We start from the raw sequence: 19943 nt of genomic DNA, 5'->3' as shown, positions 1-19943 counted from the left end.
GTTCCTAGGAAAATAAGCAGCTCTTAGTTAGAACGTAAAATATCAGCAAAGGCACAAGGAAACAAAGGACCATGATCAGAAACGACAGAGCCAGACCTCAAAGAACTTCAGGTATTAGACACACACAGGCCATAAAAAGACCATGTTAAGCTCGCCGAGCAAATAAATAAGAGGCTTGAAAATGTGAATCAGGAAGCCGGGCATGGAGGCTCATGCCTGGATCCCAGCATTTTGGGAGGCTGAGGTGGGTGGATCACCCGAGGTCAGGAGTTTGAGACCAGCCTGGTCCACATGGTGAAACCTCATCTCTACTAAAAATACAGAAAATAGCCAGGCGTGGTGGTGCGTGCCTGTAATTCCAGCTACTCAGAAGGCTGAGGCGGGAGACTTGCTTGAACCTGGGAGGTGGAGGTTGCAGTGAGCTGAGATTGTGCCACCGCACTCCAGCCTGGGTGACAGACCAAGACTCTGTCTCAAAAAAAAAAAAAATGTGAGTTAAGAGTAAGATATTTACTATTTGGGAAAGAATCAAACAGAGCTCTTGATGAAAAATACAATATTTGCAATTTAAGCTAAGTAGTCAAATTTAACAGAGATTAGACATCGGAAGAGAAGACTGATGGACAGGAATGGAAAAGTGAAGGAACAACCTGGAATGTAGTCCAGGGTGATAGAAAGAACAGAACCGTGGACTTTGTGAGCGGCAGCGTGGGGGTGGCTAACACACGTCGAGCCTGGGCTCAGAGGAGGGAGACGGACAGGGAGCACTGGCAGCGTTTAAAGATACTGGCTTTCAGAAAATAACAGGTGACACAGAGGCTCCCAGAACCCTGAAGCGGAATAAACATAGAAATCTACACGCAGACACAACCCGGGGTGCGACACAACGCCCAAGCCGGAGCCGGGTCTTAAGAGCAGCCAGGTGAGGGACGTGTCACCTTGATGAGGAGCCCGTCAGAATCCAGGCAGCCTGGAAACTGACTCCTCAGCAGCAGCAGCGGAAGGAGAAAGAGAAAGCAGTTCTTAGAAAAGTGTCAACCAGTGGGAACGGTTCTCAGGGACAAAGGAAATAAGACCCAGGTGATCCAATGCCAGCCTGAGCTCAGGGACCCTCGCCTTCCCCACATTTGTTCTCACGCAGTGGAACTGGCTCCTGTGGTCATCAGGTGACCTGCCCAGCGGTCCGAGGACAGGGACCAGGCAGTGGGAACGTGAGATCTGCCATCAGATGCCTGGAGCCGGGAAGGCCTGGCATAGGCGGCTGGGTTCTCGCTGATAGCTGGGCTCCCGGTGACACCCTGCAGAGGCTGGCATTCCCTCTCCAGGTATAAACTTCGGCTGCTCTGTCTGACACCTGCCTTTCAGGAGCCATAGCTGCCCGGGGCTTGGGGCTTGGGGCTGGGACCCGGCCCAAGTGGGAGGTGAGTGTCGCCCGTCTGGGACAGGCTTGTCTGAGGGACGTCTGTGGAGGCAGCCTGAGGCCTGGAAACTCGGCCGCGCCTCCGGCTCCCGCCTCCATCTGGCGCAGCACACCTTCCAGGGGGACCCTCTTCCTGGGGGACTCCTTGCCCATGGTGTCTGTGGCGTGCAGGGGCTGGGCGTCCAGGTACCCTTTGCTGGAGGACTGTTGGGACCACCTTCAGCCCCAGGGACTGCCTGGCTAAAGTGCCACATTACCCAAGGGCACACCAGCTTCAGGGGTTCCCACAACCACAGAAATATCTGAGCAGGGCACGAACACCTGGACGTCTCCCTCCTCAGGGGCTGATGCCTGGAGCCCTGGGCCCTGACCCCTGCATGGCTCAGGGCTTCAGAAGCTAGAGTGGGTAAGGCTGCAGGGGGTCTAGAGCGCCACAGCCAGGCGCAACCCCAGGTTCCTGCCAGGGTGCCCACTCCTGAAGTCTGGCCAGGAGTTCGACCTATGGAGATAACTGGCCTCTCAAACAGGGTGGCCCGCACCAGAGCCAGGGTGCGCCCCGTGCCCCTTCGCAGAGCCCTGCCCTCCTTCTGTGGCTCGGGGCGGGGGGTAGGGGCAGACTGGGGAGTCCTCATCCCACAGACTGCTGTGGCCAGGCTGTGCTGGGGACATGGTGTGGCACCCTCTCCCAGTCCCTGCCTGCTACCCACCACAGGCACCCAGACAGGCGGCCGCCACGGGGTGGGTGAGGGTGGGGGCAGACCTGTCTCTGGGGCTGGCGTCTCCGCTCCAGCTCGCCCTGCAGGCGCCGCACACTGCCCATCGTTGCTGCCAGCTCCCGGGCCAGTGCGTCGTTGGCCTTCTTCATGTGCTGCAGCTGCTCCCGCAGGAGGGCGTTCACCTGGCACAGGCCGGTGCTCCTGGACAGAGAACCCAAAGGGCATGGCGGGGCTGGCGGCCTCTCTCAAGAGAGGTGTTCGGTGGAGCCCAAACCCTCTGGGCCCAGCCAACCCCGGTCCAGGTGCACGGCCTCCGCTCTGCCCCCACCTGCCATGGGCCCCACAAGGAACCCCTAAACCGAGTGCCAGCATCAAGGTGGTGCTCCCAGGTGCCAGCCCAGCACCCTCCTGCCTTCCCGCAACACCTGCCTTCTGCTCTCCCCCAGGCCCCAGCCTGAGCTCCCCTGGCTCTGCCTCTACAACCTTGACCCGCTCCTCAGTGCCTGAGACAAGGTGCCAGGGATGGGGAGGAGGCGCCCTTCGACGGGCAGGGTGACGTGCTGGTGGGGGGTCCCTGCTGCACCCTGGTGCCTCCCCCCACGAGGAGGTCTGCTCTTGCACCAAGTGGGTGACCTGCTCTCGGGAGCCCACGCCCCACCAGGTTCACTCTGGGCTCCTCTCCGCCCACCAGGCCTAAGCCTCCTCTTGGGTATTGTTCTGCCCTCTCATAACGGGTTTTCAAAAGCCTCTCAGCTTTTCCCTATTCCTGGAGGATGAACCAAATGTGGTAATATTCTACAAACAATTTAACCTCCTCATGGCTGGGAGACTAGTGGGCCCTGGTTACGGTGGGGACCGGGGTAGTGTGGGGACCGGGGTAGTGTGGGGGACCGGGTAGTGTGGGGACCAGGGTAGTGTTGGGGACCAGGGTAGTGTGGGGACCGGGGTAGTGTTGGGGACCGGGGTAGTGTGGGGGACCGGGGTAGTGTGGGGGACCGGGGTAGTGTGGGGGACCGGGGTAGTGTGGGGACCAGGGTAGTGTTGGGACCAGGGTAGTGTGGGGACCGGGGTAGTGTGGGGACCAGGGTAGTGTTGGGGACCGGGGTAGTGTGGGGACCGGGGTAGTGTGGGGACCGGGGTAGTGTTGGGACCAGGGTAGTGTTGGGGACCGGGGTAGTGTGGAGGGCTGGGGTAGTGTGGGGACCGGGGTTGTGTGGGGACCGGGGTAGTGTTGGGGACCGGGGTAGTGTGGGGACCGGGGTAGTGTTGGGGACCGGGGTAGTGTGGGGGGCGGGGTAGTGTGGGGACCGGGGTAGTGTGGGGGGCGGGGTAGTGTGGGGACCGGGGTTGTGTCGGGACCGGGGTGGTGTTGGGGACCGGGGTAGTGTGGGGACCAGGGTAGTGTTGGGGACCGGGGTAGTGTGGGGGACCGGGGTAGTGTGGGGGGCTGGGGTAGTGTGGGGACCGGGGTAGTGTGGGGGGTTGGGGTAGTGTGGGGGGCTGGGGTAGTGTGGGGGGCTGGGGTAGTGTGGGTGGCTTGCTGTCAGGGGGCTGGGTGTGACACCTTCTTACCAGCAGTGAACACAGGAGCCCCTGACTATGAAATCAGAGAGGCTGGAAGGCAGCAGGGACAGCTTGTGAAGGAAACATGAGCTGAGGAGCCCTGGTGTTGGCTGGGCTGGGGGGCGGCGGTGGAGAGCCCACCCGCCTGCAGCAATGGGGAAGTAGCAGCCTCAGCCTTTGTCGGGCCTGGGAAGGGCGTCTTGGAGAACAGGGCAGGGTGAGCCACCCGCAGGCTTCGAACCTGTGGGTGGAGGGTGGGGCCGGGCAGAGGCCCCCTCAGTAAACCCAGGCTTGTCATGGTCAGTGCCATTTCAGGGTGTGAGAGTGGGCAGCGAGGGGGTTGGGTGGTCGCTGGATCCAGGTGTGGCTGGGGCCAGGGTCTGTCACCAGGTCCTGATGTCAGCGCTGGCTGACGGGCTGGAAGCTCTGTCTGTCCGCTCCCTCCCAGCCATTCATGAGCCAGGCTGACCCGTGGCAGGGAGGATGGTGGAGCGTGGAAGGCTGACCCGTGGCAGGGAGGATGGTGGAGCATGGAGAGGTGGCTGTGTGGAAGGCTGACCCCAGCCTGGCTCCCCGTGGGGGCGGCCTCTGCTCCTGGCGTGTGGAGGGGCAGGTCTGACAGCGATGCCATGTACACATATATTAGTGATGGATGCTGCTGAGCCGCGCTCAGAGGCTGCGATGCGGTGTCTTGTCTCATGAGAGGCCCACGCTGAGCCCGGGGGGCCGAGCGTCTCACTGCGTTTCCATCCGGCCCAGGCCCTCCCCACCATGAGAGGGAGCGCACCGCAGGCCCCCCCCGCACAAGCCACTGGTCGGTCCCCATTCCCAGTCACTCCTTCTCCAGGCCCCTGCCCTGTCCGTGAGGCCTGGATGACTCCCACGCTCACAGATGCCGTGGGGGGAGCTGCCGGTATCCCCAAGGCAGAGGGGCCCACTGCCCCTCGGGGTAAGGCTGTGCTCCCGAAGCTCCCACCTTGCCTCACCTCTGCTCGGCGGCCTCCAGGCGGCCAAGGGTCTCCTCCAGATGCATGCTGTGCTCGAGTTCCGACCTCCGCAGCCGAGCCTCGGTGGTCTCCAGCCGGGCCTGCAGCTGAGGAGGAGGGAGAGCCTGCCTGGTTTGGCTGCTCCTGAGCCCGCCGGGCAGGGGCTGACCCCGGGGCTCCCCAGGGATGGGAGAGAAGGCTCCCTGGGGGCGGGAGAGGGGGTTCCCTGGGGTAGTGGGAGACGGGGCTCCCCGGAGCAGAAGACAGGGCTCCCCGGGGTCCCACAGCAGAGGCTGGGGTTGGGTCTGCTGAGGCCCAGGCCCCTCCACACAATGAACCTGACAGAGGAGGGGAGGGGCAGGGGCCCTACAGTGATGTGCCAGTCCCATCAGGCTTTGAGGACAGTGTGAGCATGGGTCAAGTGGGGGCACGGCTCTGGGGGCTGCTGGAGAATGCCCACATTTCACTTACAGATGGGTAAACTGAGGCCCCACTGCCCCAGCTACTCAGGTACTCAGGCAGCCCAGCCGTCAGGGCAGGGGGAGGGGCTCCAGGGCTGGGTTCCCCCACAAAGCGCAGGATTGAGAGTCACAGGGCAACCTCTGGGGCCACCCGCTGGAGAGTGAGTGAGCGTGGCTGTCCTCCCCTGGGCCTCCTGCCTGAGTCCAGCACTTCACCACCAGGACACAGGCCGACTGCCCAGGGCCACTCTGCCATCGCTGAGGCCAAGACTGAACGCGGGTCCAGGAAACCAAGGGCCAGGGAAGGCCCAGGTGGAGGGGCGGAGGGGAGGGCAGCAGGCCTGGGGCCTCAGCTGTGGCTGTGGCCTGGCCGAATGCACAGGAGAGCCGAGGGGCCCCTCCTCGGCCACGAGCCGGGAGAGAAGAGGGCATCGGAAGACTGTGGTGGAGCCGGTGGGGTCTGGGAGTGCCACCCTAGGATGGAGATGCCATGGCCAGGCACTCGGGCCACCAAGACCCCGTCCCGCCTGTCTTAGGGGTGGCTTGGAGGAGACCCAGCCTCCTGGCACCCACACTTTGCCTGTTGAGCCGCCAGGAGCTGGCGTTTACTGGGCTGCTGGCGAGTTCGCATCTGACTCACGCGGCTTACTAATCGCAGGATTTCTGCGGCTTCTATTCCCACTGGCCTCTTCCCAACATCTCCCCACCCCGTGCTAGGAAGATGCCTCCCTCCAGACCTCCCCACAGCTGTAGGGGCTCCCAGGAAGAGTGGGCTGGCTGGGGCCCCCATCAGGTGGTCCTGCCCTCAGGGGCCCCAGGGTTGCCGCCAACAGTGGAATGTGTTTCTGAGTGGGGGTCAGGACGTGACAGAACAGGGCTGGGAGCAGAGAGCGGGGCCCTGTGGGGCTGATGCTGCCGCCCATCCTGAGAAGGACCCTTCCAGAAGGCGAGGCCCACTGCAGACCCCTCAAGCATTCAGTACCAGCCACTGGTCATGTGACTGAGAAGGGGCCAGACCTGGCTCAGGGGTTCAGATCTCCACCATAGCAATGGCAGTGTGGCCTGGGTGGTCATTGGCTGGCTCTTTGCCTCAACTTCCTTATCTGGAAAGTGGGGTCATCTGACCTGCCATGCAGAACCGGGGGGCTCTGAACATGGCATGGGTGCAACTGGACAAGTTGCACAAGGCAGACTGGACACCCCATTCCACGCGCCGGCTGCTTGCCCAGTCCGGCCTCACAAGCCAGCATGCCTTGAGCGGCTCAGGAGAGATGAGAGAGGCTCTAGGCTAGCGGGTTTCTTCACCTTTCTGCCTCAGTTTCCCTGTCTACACAGTGGCGGCCCTCCCCAGCTCATTTCCTGACTAAATATGCCTCTCGCATACCTCACAGGTCACCCTGGAAGGCACCACAGCCACCTTCCTCTGAGGAAGAGAGGCTATAGAGACAGCCCTGCCTCTGGCCCCTTCCCTGTCCTCTGAGGTCCCAGTGGCCCCTGGATTCGGTGGTCAGGAAAGGGCCAGGGGGCTGGGGTGGAGCCACTTCTCCTCCAGCTGGGTCTGAGGTGGGGGCGCCGCCTGCCGGCCTGCTTTCCTCTGCTGTGCAGGCCCCAGCTTTGTGCCAGTGCTGGGCGAAGCACTGGGCCCTGAGGTCAGGACTGGACAGGCCACCCCGCAGTGCTCCCTGGCAGGTTCGGGGACAAGTCAGAGCCTAAGCTGGGTCGTGAGACCTGACCTAGGGGACACGCTGGGCATCAGGGAGAGGCCTGGACACGTCCTGCTTGGCCTCAGCTAGCCTATCTGTTGCCTCAGTTTCCCCGTCTGTTGCCCAGGATTTGAATGTGCCATGGCTGACCTTCTGTCTTTCCCAGTCTTAGAAATCCTGGTAGTCCCGACAAGTGACCCCTTACCAAGGGCTGGGCTGTCCCCACCCACCTACCCGGAGTCTGCTGCAGACACTCACCTGCTCGCTGACCACACGGCACCTGCTGGCCAGCTCATCCCGCTCGGCACCGGCCTGGGCCAGCAGGTCCCCCCGCCGGGCCAGCTCCTCCTGCAGGAGCTCGTTTTCCTCTTGCACCCGGGCCACACTGGCTGTCGGCTCCCGCGCCCCTGCTGACGGCACCTGGGTCAGCCCGGGTGGCCGGCCTGGGGCCCACCCGCACTCTGCCCTGTGCCCTGTCCCCATGGTGGGACCCTGTGCTGGCCTACCCCATCTCCAGCTCTGACCCGGGGACCCTGACATAGGGAGGCAGAATTCACACTCTGAGCCCTACTTCCTCTCATGCGAATCGAAATCCTGCCACCTCTGAGCACCTGGAACCCCAATGCAGACCCAGGCCCAGGCCGAGCCCCAAACCAGTGGCAGCAGAGTGCGTGGGTGGCCGGGACACCGGGCACTTGCCCTGTCCATGAAGCCGCCTGCCCTGCTGCGTCTGGGGGAAGGGACCTGGTCCCCGAGTAATCAGGGGTTTCTGTAAATACACAGTGGGGCGTCCTTCCTTACCACACACAGCCAGTTCCCTGGGCCTGCAGGAGGCTGGACAGACCATGAGGGAGAGGGGTCCCCGGGGCCCATGCACAAGGGAGTCCTGGGCACACATGACAGGCAGCCTGAAGCTGGCTCCTCAGCTGCCAGGTGGATAATTGGAGGCAGCACAGGGGCCTGGGGCGAGTGCAGGCCGGGCAGAGCTCAGGGTGGTGGGCATCTGTGCCCCCTGAGTGCCAATGACAGGCAGAGCTCTGGGGCTTGGGTGTCTATGACCCCTGAGTGCCAATGATGGGCAGAGCTGGGGGGTGGGTGTCTGTGCCCCCTGAGTACCAATGACAGGCAGAACTCTGGGGGTGGGCATCTATGCCCTCTGAGTGCCAATGACGGGCAGAGCTGGGGAGGGTGGTGGGCATCTGTGCTCCCTGAGTGCCAATGATGGGCAGAGCTGGGGAGGGTGGTGGGCATCTGTGCCCCCTGAGTGCCCATGTCTAGCATTTCCACACCGAGGAAGAAACCAACACCAGTGAATCCAAGCCTAGGTGGCCATATTGTGCCACACAGAGGCCACCCTGGCTCGGGCCCTGCTGAGCGCCCGGTGAGTACCGATGTGATCAGGGGGGTGGGGCCAGCCCTGGGCCCAGGACAGTCCCCCACGCTGTCACCTTGGGGTGGCTCCTCAGCCAGGCTGCCGGCCACGATCTCCCGGATGCGGGCGGGCACAGGGGTGGGTGAGGCCCGCTGGCCTTTCCCACGCACTGTCAGCACCCGGTCTTCCCTGCGGGCCATGGGGCTCAGGACAGTGTCCTCCAGTCTCTGAAAGACACCACAGAGACACCTGGAGCTGGCAGCCCCCAGCAGCTGCTAGGCACCCCCTTACAATGCCACTGAGTGAGTGGGGCCACCACAGGGCCACCCCACGGTAGCGAAGTGCCATGGAGAGGACAGGGTGAGGCTGGGCAGATCACTCAGGCGCATGCCTTGGTTCTCAGCCTGTGGAGAGGGGCTGTGCCTGCCTCCAGGTTCTGGAGAGGAGGACCACACCCAGCCGAGGCAGCAGGTTCTGCGCTTGGGGCTCTGCCCCATCTTGCTGGGGGCTGGGCAAGTGGTCGCTGGTCCCTGGGGGATGCCTTTGCCTCTGCTCCACAAGAAACCCAACATCTTCGCCCACCTGGAGCAGGTGATCTCACAGCTCGTTTGCACGGTGGGGCCAGAGGAGAGACCTAGACCCCACCCAGCAGTCACAGACCCCAGCGTGGAGCGGGGGCTGAGGACGGGTCGGAGGGCAGAGTCTGAACCCATCCTTCTCAGCTCAGCTGCCCGCTGCCCCTCCACAGGCCCGGTCCGTCTGGAGGGTGGGCAGGCCCGGGGCTGTGCCCTTGGGGCTCCGAGGATGAGCAGGGCCCTTAGAGTCCTCTCCTCCCACGCCCGTGAATTCTGGGCAGAGTCTAGGGCTCCTACCCTCAGGCTGCCCTCAGAGGGCTGCGTGGGCAGGGGGCAGTGAGGGCAGCCAAACAGCCTTCCTTCCCAGGTGGGTCCTGAAAGAAGCTCCAACAGGCCCACAAGTGGGCAGAAAGGCCTGGGACCTGGGCTCACCCTTGGGAGGTGTTTGCCGAGTGGCTGCCCTTCTGCCCCAGGAGTGCCTGGGTGTCCTGGGGACCCCAGCCTGGTTTTCTGGGTCTTGGGCTCTAATGGCATTTTGCCAGACAGGGGCACAGCCGGGGGAGGGCCTGGGCCCTAGGGCAGGGGTTCCCTGCCAGGTGGAACAGAAGACCGACTATGTGCAGGATGCCCAGGCCCTGTGCCAAGCCAGCAGAGGCCCGGGCAGCATCCCGAGGGGACATGGAAGGCCATGGCGATGCCCTGGCCTGCAACCTTAAGGATATGTGCAATTGAGGCAGCAAATTAACTAGCAGAGGGTGACCGGATGCTTGGCAGGGGTTGCTGGGAGGGGATGTCCACTCTCCAGGGCTCTGCAGCATGGCACCCAGAGTCTGCCTGAGTCCACCGTGCTGGCTGGGTGCTGGGCACGGAGGACCCCTCTCCTTGGGCTCCGTGGGGCAGCTCTGCCACCCAGTGCCTCCTGGGTCTTCCTCCTGCCCTCCTGCCCTGGCCACCTCCTGACTTCTGTCTCCTCTTGGCCCTCCCTGAGACCTTCCAGATCTCGGGCACCGGGTGCCCGCTGCCAGGCTGTTCCGGACCCTCCCTGGACACAGGCCTCCTTCTCCATCTGCACCCCAAAGATCTCGATCCCCCCCTCCGGGGTTGGAGAGTCACTGCAGACCCAGACTCAGCATGGTGCCGAGAGGCCCTGTTCATAGACCCTCAGCAAACGCCCAGCAAATGTGAACCTAGGCCCGGCCGTCCTCCTGGTCCTCTTGACAACCGTGTACCAGGGTCTGCCTCTCAGTCTCCTGGGAGGTCTTGGGGGCGCCTTCACCGCATGTTCCCCCATTGCCTCTTCTTGGGGAGGGAAATGGGCCCCCTTGGGAGCTGCTGCTCAGTGTGTGGGGAGGGACGTCCCTGCTCCTCCTCCTGGGCCTGCTGGTTCCCAGGTGCCAAGACCACCAACCAGGAGGAGAGGCTGGAAGGGGCTCAGCCATTCTGCCCTGAACCCCGTACTTTGCTCGCTGGAAAATGGAGGCCCAGCGGGGTGGCAAGAGGCACCGCAGGCTCCTCCTGGAGCTGAGACAGGCAGGCCCGCTCAACCCCCCAGGCCGGGAAGGACTCTGCCCGCCTCCTCCGCCTGCTCAGCAGCTCCCGCCCCGCGCTCCCCCGGGCATCGGCGGCGCCACCCGCTAACGGGAAGGCAGCAGCGCGCGTAAACTTGACTCATTCCTAACATTTACAGAGGGTCACTTATTAGCGGGGCGTCCCGAGAGGCGCTGGGCGTAATGGGTTCCATCTGCGGCCGGGTGCCTGCAAAGGGCCTGGGCCTAGATGGAGCCGGAGGGGGGCGCGAGGGGCGCGGGGGGAGGGCGGAGGGGGGCGGGGGAGCACAGACGGGGGCGCGGGGGACTCAGGGGTGCAAGCAGGAATGCGCGGGAAGTGCCGGGGGCGCAGAGTGGGGCGCACGGGGCGTGGAGGGGGCGCGACTTTGGAGGGTGAGGGCTGCGCCGCCCACACGGAAACACCTGGAGGAGAGAAGGACAGAGGGGAGGGGAGGGGAGGGGAAGGAGGAAGGTGGGGGTCGGCGTGTCCGGAGGCCTGGGCGCTTGGGGCCCGCCTACGCTGCCTTCTCTGAGACTCCAGGCTGGTCCTCCACGCCCACTCCCCAGACCCCTCCCGTGGGCTCGCGCGGCCACCCACGCCAGAGATCCCAGCAGGGCGTCGCCTCCGGGCTTGTGGGTCCTTTGGGGCCTGCCCGTTTCCCCACCCCGGGACGCTGCAGGGGGCGGGGGGGCGGGGCGCTTGGAGGCTTCCATTCTAGAAGGCCTCGCCCTGAGAGGGAACACTAGAGATGGAGGTCACTTTCCCCGAGGACTCCAGACTCAGCTGAGCCTGGCTGCGCCTCCTCCTCCTGCCGGCAGCACCCTCTTCAGCCCAGCCTGCACTAAAGACCCAGGGAGGTCACAGCCCCTGCGCTAGGGCTAGGGGTAGCCGGCCGGGGGGGACCAGATCCTGGCCCTGAAGAGGGTGGCCCAGCAGGGAGAGCCAGCCGGTCCTCACTGTTGGGCCAGCCCATTTGGCTGTGTGGAGGGGGACAGCCCAGACCTTGGGGGAAATGTGGGCTCCCCCATCTCTGCCTCCCCAGGGTCAGAGCAGGGCTCCCCTCTAAGAGAGTTGGACTGGGGTCCTTGCTCTGCCACTGGTACACTGTGACACTGGGTGTGTCATCCCCACCTCATGTCGCCATCTGTGAAATGGGAGCAGTGACAATTCAGGCCCTCCTGGTCCCAGGGCCGGGGCTGTGGCTTTGAGGGCACACCTGCCCGCACCAGCCACCAGCCCCTGGGAAATGGAAGCTGCTGGAATCTTGCCTGGAGGCAAATGACCTCCCACCTCCAATGGAATCAGGACCCTCCTGTGGATCCCGGGCCCGCCTGCGTGTTGGCACCTGCCTGGAAACGGGGAGGACAGGGTTTCGGGGCTGCTGCCGGGGCCTCTCCTCTTACACCCCTCCCCCATTCTGGATCTTGGCCAAGATCCCAGAATGGTGGGCTGGGAGGTTGCCTTATCCTACTCCATACTGCAGATAGGGAAACTGAGGCCAGGGGCACTACCCCAGCTCTTCACTGGGGTGGGATGGAGCCACTGTGCACCTGCTCACGGTCCTGCCTGCTGGGAGGGCACAGCGCCACCAGGCCTGCATGCAACAGCCGGAGTCTTGGCTTTATCTGCAGACCACACTCCTGCGCTGATTCCCATCCTTACACCTGGAGCATGACCTTGGAGGTGCTCCTGCCAGACTGTCAGGGGTCAGAAGCCCTGGAGGGGCATCTCCCACACCCTCGTCAAAGCTGCCTGAAGCAGGGACAGTCAGGGGCCTGCTGAAGCCCAGACCCAGGGGCACTGGCTCCACCAGCCCTCAGCAATCCACCACCCCTGTCGTGCCATCCTGCTTGGACAGCGGCCTGAGCTGGGGGCAGGACAGGGGCAGGGAGGGGGAGCGTGTCCACTGGGACCCCCGCCCAGCCACCAGCAGGCTCTTTCGTCAGCCTGGATCAGCCTCATTGTGACCCCGGTCCCCTAGAACCTGGCCGGGCTCGGCCGATGTCAGGAATGGATTGCAGGAGGCTCTCGGCCTGGGAGTTGGGGCTGCACTGGGACCTGGAGTCAGGGAGCAGCAGCTGGCCAGCGCTGAGGGTGGCAGGATGGGTGGGCACAGTGCCCTCCTTCCCTGGACCCAGATAAGCAGGTCTTCCCCCTAACGGGGCGCCCTGTGGGCAGAGGCACAGCTGTTCAATCTCAGCTAAACCCAGACCAGGGACGGCAGTGGCCGAGACGGGGATGTCCCCTCTGACCGCCTGGGTGGCTCCTCAGGGTAGGTCTCCCGTGGGACCGTCTCAAAACCCCAGCATTGCTGTCCTGTGACCCACAGGGGGCTTCGTGTGGCCATGGAGACTAGAGGGCCCTGGAGAGGCAGTAAGTGAAGGCCCCTCGGCCAGGGCCGTGTCTCAGGTTCACCCTGCCCAGAAGGCCCCTCGGCCAGGGCCGTGTCTCAGGTTCACCCTGCCCAGAAGGCCCCTCGGCCAGGGCCGTGTCTCAGGTTCACCCTGCCCAGAAGGCCCCTCGGCCAGGGCCATGTCTCAGGTTCACCTTGCCCACAGCCAGGCTCAGAAACTGGAGTGGCTCCTCTTGACTGAGTCTCCGGGTTGCGGGGGCAGGGGGAGGTGCCCAGTCTGTGTCTCCTCCCCCAGGGAGAGGAAGGTGGATTCAAAAAAGTAACCCAGCAACTTCTGGGACAGAGAAGGGCTACGATCCCCAACACCTGGATTCCAAGTTGGGGAGACATCTGGATTCACCGAGGGGGGCCAGGCCAGCCCGTGGCAGCAGGGAAGGGCACCAAGATGTCCCTTTTAAATCTCTGCATGAGAGTGGGCCTCTGTCCAGTGGGTGACCCCAGCCCAACCAGGACCCGGCCTCAGGCCCCATCCTCACGTGGGGGGAGCAGGACCCAGTGAGGGGTGGGAGGAGGTGGCTCCCAGCAGAGGGTGGAGGGCGGACACCCCTGAGTGGGACCCAGTGAGGGGTGGGATGGAGGAAGCCCCCAGCCCGAGGGTGGAGGGTGCCTTCCCCGAGCTCCCACAGTGCCCCCGTGTGGCCGAGAGGAGCGCTGCAGGGGCTGCTGGTCACGCTCTTGCAGAAGTGAGTCTGCGGCCGGTGGCTGGACGGCATCAGGGAACGGCGCTGGGTGGAAAATGAAAGACGCATGTCCACAGCGTGAAGGCTCGCCAGCATCTGCCCGCAGGGCTCTCCGAGCCCTCCATTTGCAAACGTTTTCACATTCACCGCCCTGACCTGCACTGGAGGCCTCGGCCTTAGGGGTGAGGAAAGCGAGGCTTGGCACCTTGGAGGCTTGCTCAAGGGCGCCCCCTCAGCAGCAGCGTCAGGCCTGGGACCCAGCCTTGGGTCCCCACAGGTGCACGAGGGTCATCCCTGAGGAGCCATCCCAGCGCCGGTGTCTGGACTTGGCCCCTTGGGTCTCTGCCCCTGTGTGCCTCCTCCCCAGCCTGAGACAAGGGCAGCAAAGCAGACAGCTTTCGGGCCGGGCCGGGCAGCAGCCCCTTTCCTCCTGCCTCGGAGCCCGGCGGGGCCGAGGCTGCTGCTTTCCCTCCTGACCCTCTCGTGGGCCTCCCAGACTCCCGGGCGGTGGGGTCTGGCCTTGCCAGGAGCAGGCACAGCCTGCAGAACACATCTGAGGGCAGGGCCTCCGGCCAAGTGCAGCCACCGGACGTCTGCCTGCCATCCTACCGCAGCCTGGCCCACCGCAGAGAGGGCCGCGGGCCGAGGCCTCTTGCCAGGCTCACTTCCTCAGGAAAAAGAGCTTTTCTGTGCCTGGGAAAACACCTGGTCTCCAAGATGCTGTATTTCAGCAACTGCTCAGTGGAAGCCTCCGTGTTTGTTGGGCACTCTGGGCAGGAGGGGAGCAGGCCTCTGTGGGCGTCAGTTTGCTCTGCAGGTGGTGATCAATCTAGGCCACCCCTGCAGGCGGGACGCAGCCAGGCGCTGAGGCAGAGACTGTGGATGGGGAGAAACAACTTCTCATTCCTTTCTGTGCCCCCAGCACACAGGCAGGCTTGGAAGACTGAGCACTCAGCCGGAACTGCCCGAGGGCCGAATCGCTGATGGTAAAATGACTCAGAACAAGGAAGGCCAGGGGGTCAGGGACCCCGTCTTTCCTGTTTCTCACAGTGTCCCTGGCGCCCATGCAGGCTTCCTGGGGGAGGTGGGATAAGAAAGAACCCACCAGCTGGAGAGCCTGGGCACTGTGTGGAGGGAGCTGTGGAAGCAAAGGTTGAGGGGTGCGTCTCTGGGTGTCTGTGCAGGGCCTGGGGGGAGGGGCAGTGGGATGGGGGTGAGGGGGGCAGGGGAGGAACCTGGATCTGGACTGTGAGACCCTCAAATGTTCTGTGGAGGGCTGTGGGGCCCTATCCTTGGATGTGGGGCTGCCGGGGGTTCCTAAGCGGGAGGATGGTCCCTGTCGTTAGCACAGTGACCCCAGCTGTGTCTGACAAGACCTGGCATGGCCTGGGGGATCTGGAGGTGAGCTGCACGTCTGCCTCTGGCTTCCTTGTGACAGTGTGGGGCTTGGTGACGGGCACACGGCCTAGCCACTGGGACACTACCCACCGCTCCTGTCCTGGGCTGGGGACTTGAGACCTGGGCCCTTGGGGTCTCCTGAGTGATAAGAGTGTCATTCATTGGCTCATGAGATGGCTGGGGCCACTAGATAGCCGCAAAGTGGGAGCTGGTTACCAGAAAGACCAGGGTGCGATGAGAGCCTCAGCGCTTTCAGCTTGGGGAGGGGAGAGGAACTGTCTCTGGAGCTGATCGCCAATGGCCAATGACAATGAATTTTGCCTAATGAAGGTTCCATAAAAACCCTAAACCATAGGGCTGGGCAGGCTGGGTTGCTGAGTGCAAGTCAGTGCTATGGGTGGGAGCTGTGCCCGGGGCCCTGGGGGCTCCCTACCTGAAGGCAGTGCTGTGGGTCGGTGGGAGCCCAGGCGCCTGGGGGCTCTGGTGTCTCAGGTGGGGCGGCTCTGCGGGACTGAGTCCCTGAGCTGTGGGTCCATGCCCACACGGGATAGGTAGGGTCCGAACTGGCTTGGACTGCAGGACAACTGGCTGGTGTCCAGAGAGCTGGAGGATTGGTTGGTGTCAAGAAAAACCCCACATTTGGTGTCACAAGTGGTGTGAGTAATAACAGTTTGGACAGATGAAGCCTTGCTGGGGGGACGCGCGAGCATCGGAGGAGAAGAAGCGGGAGCGTGAGATGCTGCGGTTATGGCAGAAGGCGGCATGACGGGTCCTCACTTTTAACACTGAACCTAGACTGTGCGCACGATCCAGCCATCCACGTCTGGGCTTCTGCCCGGAAGAATTTAAAGTGGAGGCTCGAAGAAATATTTGTGCCCCAAAGTTCACAGCAGCATTTTCACCACAGCCGGCAGGCAGAAGCCGCCCAGACGCCCATTCACAGATGAATGGAAAAGCAGAGTGTGTAGAATATTACTAACCCTTAAAAAGGGAGGAAACGCGGGCGCCTGCTACAGCAGCTCGAGGGTGTTTTGCTCAGTGAAATAAACCCACCACGAGGGGCAAATGCCGTCTGGTCCACCTGGACGAGGCTGCCAAAGCAGCCAAGTTCACAGACGCAGAGAGCAGGACGCTGCGTGACCGTTGATGGGGGCAGGGTCTCAGCTTGGGAAGACGGAAGGTCTGGGGCGCAGCTCAGCGGCTCACACCTGTAATTACAGCACTTTGTGAGGTCGAGGAGGGCGCATTGCTTGAGGTCAGGAGTTTGAGACCCTCCTGGCCACCATGGTGAAACCCCATCTCCACTGCAAATACAAAAAAATAGCAGGTCGTGGTGGCGTGCGCCTGTTGGCCCAGCTACGGGGGAGGTCAAGGCACGAGAATTGCTCGAAGATGGGAGGCGGAGGCAGCAGTGGGCCGAGATCACGCCACTGCACTGCAGCCTGGGCAATAGCGGGAGACGCTCTGTCTCAAAAAAAAAGAAAAAGAAATTCTGGGCATGGATGGTGGCGACGGTCACACAGCCGTGTGAATGTGCCTAGCGCTGCACAGATGTCCCTAAACATGGTTAAAATGCTCAGCTTGACATTATGTGTATTTTTCCACAATTCAAAAAGAATTTATTTTTATTATTATTTTTAAGTAATTAATTTATTTTTGAGACAGGGTCTCGCCCTATTTCCCAGGCTGGAGTGCAATGGCGCGATCTCGGCTCACTGCAACCTCCACTTCCTGGGTTCGAGCGATTCTTTTGCCTCAGCCTCCCAAGTAGCTGGGATTACAGGCGCCCACCACCATGCCCGGCTAATTTTTGTATTTCCAGTAGAGACAAGGTTTCACCATGTTGACCAACCTGGTGTCAAACTCCTGACCTCAGGCAATCCGCCCACCTCAGGCTCCCAAAGTGCTGGGATTACAGGTGTGACCCACTGCGCCCAGCCAGAAAAAAAGAAATTTTTAAAAAGGCCGAATAATCAATGAGCCAATCACAGATTTCCAGAAGTTAGATGAAGAATAAACCCAGAGAAATGGAAAGCAAAGGCAGAATGAATGCGTAGGGTAATGAAACACAAGATAGAGTCCTGTGAAGAGGACCAGTACGCGGCTAGTATCAGAAGTGAGAAGGGGGATGCTATGTCACGGCAGCCACGACACGGCAGCCACGGCACGGCAGCCACGTCCTCCTCACTGTGCCCAGGACTTGGGTTCTGTACTCAAGCCTGTCTGGAGTCCTGGGAAACCCCTGCCTCAAGCGCCCCAGCAGACAGGGACAGCTGGTTACCTTATGGTAGATCCTGCAGACATCTGACAGATAGGAAGAAGATATTGTGAGCAACTTTTGCCAATAAATTCGAAAATTTAGATATAATGGACAAATTCCTGGAAAAATAGCATTAAGCAGAACTAAGCCAAGAGAACCGGAGTCGGAGGAAGCCCCAGCTCTGAGGGGACGGCCTTCCTGCGCTGGGCTCCTCGTCCCAGACTTTGCGCCCTCCCTTCTCCATCGGCTGCGGGCTGGGTGCTGGAGATTCTGAGGACTCTCACACCCCCACCCTTGAGGCAGTCACACACATTCCCCTCACTTCATGTGTGATTTCAGGGGTCCTTGCACTCCCCAGGTCTGACTTGCTCACCCCAGGGCAGGGATTGATAGTCTCCAAGCCTGCTCCTTTGCATCCAATTCCATCTCTGGGGTGGGCACATTCTGGGGCGGGGGCATTCTGGGGTGCTATGCAGAGGTTGTTGGAGGGCTTCCAGAGGAGGGGAGAGGAGCTGTGGCTGGAGGGAGAGGGATGTCAGAGAGGGTCCTCGGGGCCTGGGCTCATGCTAACCCTCCATCCACAGCCACCACCCCTGGTCACAGGGGAGGCTCCTGAAGGCTCCAGCCATAGCCTTCCCCAGGCCCTGCCATCCCCCAGGCTGTAGCTGGAGGGCAGAGGGTCCCCATGGTTCTGCCGCCGTCTGGACAGCTGATCTGGGCATCCGGCGCCAGCCTGCTGCCTGCTCACTCTGGGGAGATGGCATCAAGATCTCAATCACCACAGCGAAAATAACAGGTGTCATGTCAGCCAGGTGGGCAGAGCTGACCTCACTGGGGCCCTTGCGGCTTCTGGATGAGATTCCCGGGAACAGTGGGAATTTGGGGGCAGGCAAAGCATCCCTCAGCCGAATTAGCAAAGCACTAATATCCTGCCCCTGCCTGATGTCAGCGCCAGCCGCGTTTCCTCCTCAAATCAGCCGTTAGCTGCAGCAGCTCGCGACAGCCCCTCAGCCTCGGCTCTCCTGACACCCACGGGGACGGGAATCCTCACAGGGCCGCAGGGTCCAGTAACCTGCCGTGTGTCGGCCTCCTCTCTCCAGCCTCCATTCGCCAGCCCTGATCTCAGAATTGGAGGAACCGACACCCAGGTGGGGCTGGCCGAGCTCCAGGTGGGGGAGGTGGGGTCACCCCACGGCACCTCTGTCTGTGGCATCGCCTGATTCAGACATCCTGCCCTCGTGTCCTCCGGCCGCCTGGGTGTGCACACCTGCCTCTACCCCGATACTCGGTCACCCGCAGCACTGTGACCGTCACCCTCTGTCTTTTCAGCTGACCTGCATTGTTTGGGTAGGGCCATGTCAGCCTGCCTGGCAGTTTTGAGATGCTGAGAGCTGGGTTAACAAGCCACACCGATCAAGCCAGTTCGTCAGGGGTTCCCTGGGATTAGCTGGAGTTGGGCTGCCTGGCTGCGGTGGCCAGGAGCAGGTGACGTCGGTGCAGGGAGGACAGATGTGTGAGGTCTGTGGGGTGGGGCCACAGGCTGGGCTCTAGGTGGGCTCTGGGAAGGAGGGAGGCGAGGGGACAGGGACACGGCAATTCCCAGCCACTGTTGTCACGCACCGGCTGCTATGAAGAGAGAACCAGAACATAGTCGCCGGGCCTAAGCCACAGCCTCCCGCAAATGCGCACGACAGGAGCCCCGCCCACGGAGGCCCCGCTGGCCCCCACACTTTGCCATGGGAGGGCAGTGAACCAGCTCCCAGAGTGTCAGTTCTGGGGGCTGTTTGCCCCTCCCTACCCCAGTGTGCAGCCTACAAACCTGTGGCTGCTGGGGACACTGACCTCCTGAACACCCACAGCCAGCAGTGGCCCGAGCTCTCTCTCCCTGGGCTCTGGAGGCTGCCCGCGTGTGTGTGCGGGTGTGCCTGCTTTGCACTGATGGCCTGCACGCTCAAGATGAACACGTGAGCCGGCAGAAAGTGCCCAGGGAGCCAGCAAGCTGCCACCTGGCCACCCCCTCTCTGTGCGGTGGCAGGCTCTCAGGAGGGTGCAGGGAAGTGGCCGCCCCACTGACCTGGATCACGGCGTCCAGCCCCAGTGGCGGCTGTTGGGAGGCGTCCCCACTGCCATGCTCACTGGAAGCCGAGCTCATTGCAGCCCAGAGCACCGGACCCCAGAGGAGGCCCGGCTCTGCTCTCCGGCCAGTCTCCTCCGACTGGCCAGGACCTCCTAGTTGCCCAGGCCCCACACCTGTGTGGCCCCTGGCTCTGCAGTCCCGTGTCCCGAGCCTGGGCACCCAACTGCCCTCGCCCTGTGGGTGAGACAGTGTGGCCCGCTGAGCCATAGGCGTTGCTGTGGCAGCCGGGACGCCGAGAGCTGGGTTTCCCTGGAAACAGGAGTGCAGGACCCTGTTGCTACGGGGACAAAGGAACGCTGTTGGCTGCAAGCGGTTTTCCCTGGAGACCTGGGGACGCCCGAGTGAAACTGTCTACCTGAGCAACGGCACCTGGGTGGGGCTGGCCTCTCCTCAGACACCCCTCCCTTGTGCACTCCAGGGGGAGCTGTGTGCTTCCTGGACTCACAGCAGGCAGGGGCAGCAGGTGGTCACTGTCTCCCTTGATCTGTACTCAGTAACTGTGACTTTTTAAAAACATTCATCAAAGAATGGACGGATCCTCACAGGTGGTGGACTGAGGCCTGGGGAGGGACGCTGCCTGCCTGAGGGGCAAAGGAACGTCATCTTCCTGGCCTTTCGCCTGGAGCCCTCCTGGAGTCCGACTTCCCTCCAGAGCCTTTCAGAGGCACCTGCACAGACACGCTGGCCACCCTGCACCCACACAGCCGTGCA

General features: G+C 62.6%; 1 protein-coding gene across 1 annotated transcript in view; it reads right to left on the bottom strand.

Annotated features, from left to right (window-relative positions):
* Window positions 1–19424, bottom strand: part of CROCC2 (ciliary rootlet coiled-coil, rootletin family member 2) — a 79959-nt gene extending 60535 nt beyond the window's left edge. Inside the window, exons 1-5 of the mRNA XM_078329010.1 lie at window positions 19170–19424; window positions 8298–8448; window positions 7108–7256; window positions 4686–4792; window positions 2181–2337 (exon numbers count right to left, since the gene is read on the bottom strand). Coding sequence (XP_078185136.1) covers window positions 2181–2337; window positions 4686–4792; window positions 7108–7256; window positions 8298–8448; window positions 19170–19247 — 642 coding nt within the window. The 5' untranslated portion in view covers window positions 19248–19424. The remainder of the gene's footprint in view (window positions 1–2180; window positions 2338–4685; window positions 4793–7107; window positions 7257–8297; window positions 8449–19169) is intronic.
* Between the last annotated feature and the right edge of the window lie 519 nt (window positions 19425–19943).

This window comes from Callithrix jacchus, chromosome 6, assembly GCF_049354715.1.
Source record: "Callithrix jacchus isolate 240 chromosome 6, calJac240_pri, whole genome shotgun sequence".
NCBI classification, from domain to species: Eukaryota; Metazoa; Chordata; class Mammalia; order Primates; family Cebidae; genus Callithrix; species Callithrix jacchus.
The sequence above is the reverse complement of the archived record's forward strand: the minus strand, read 5'-3'. Positions and strand labels throughout refer to the sequence as shown.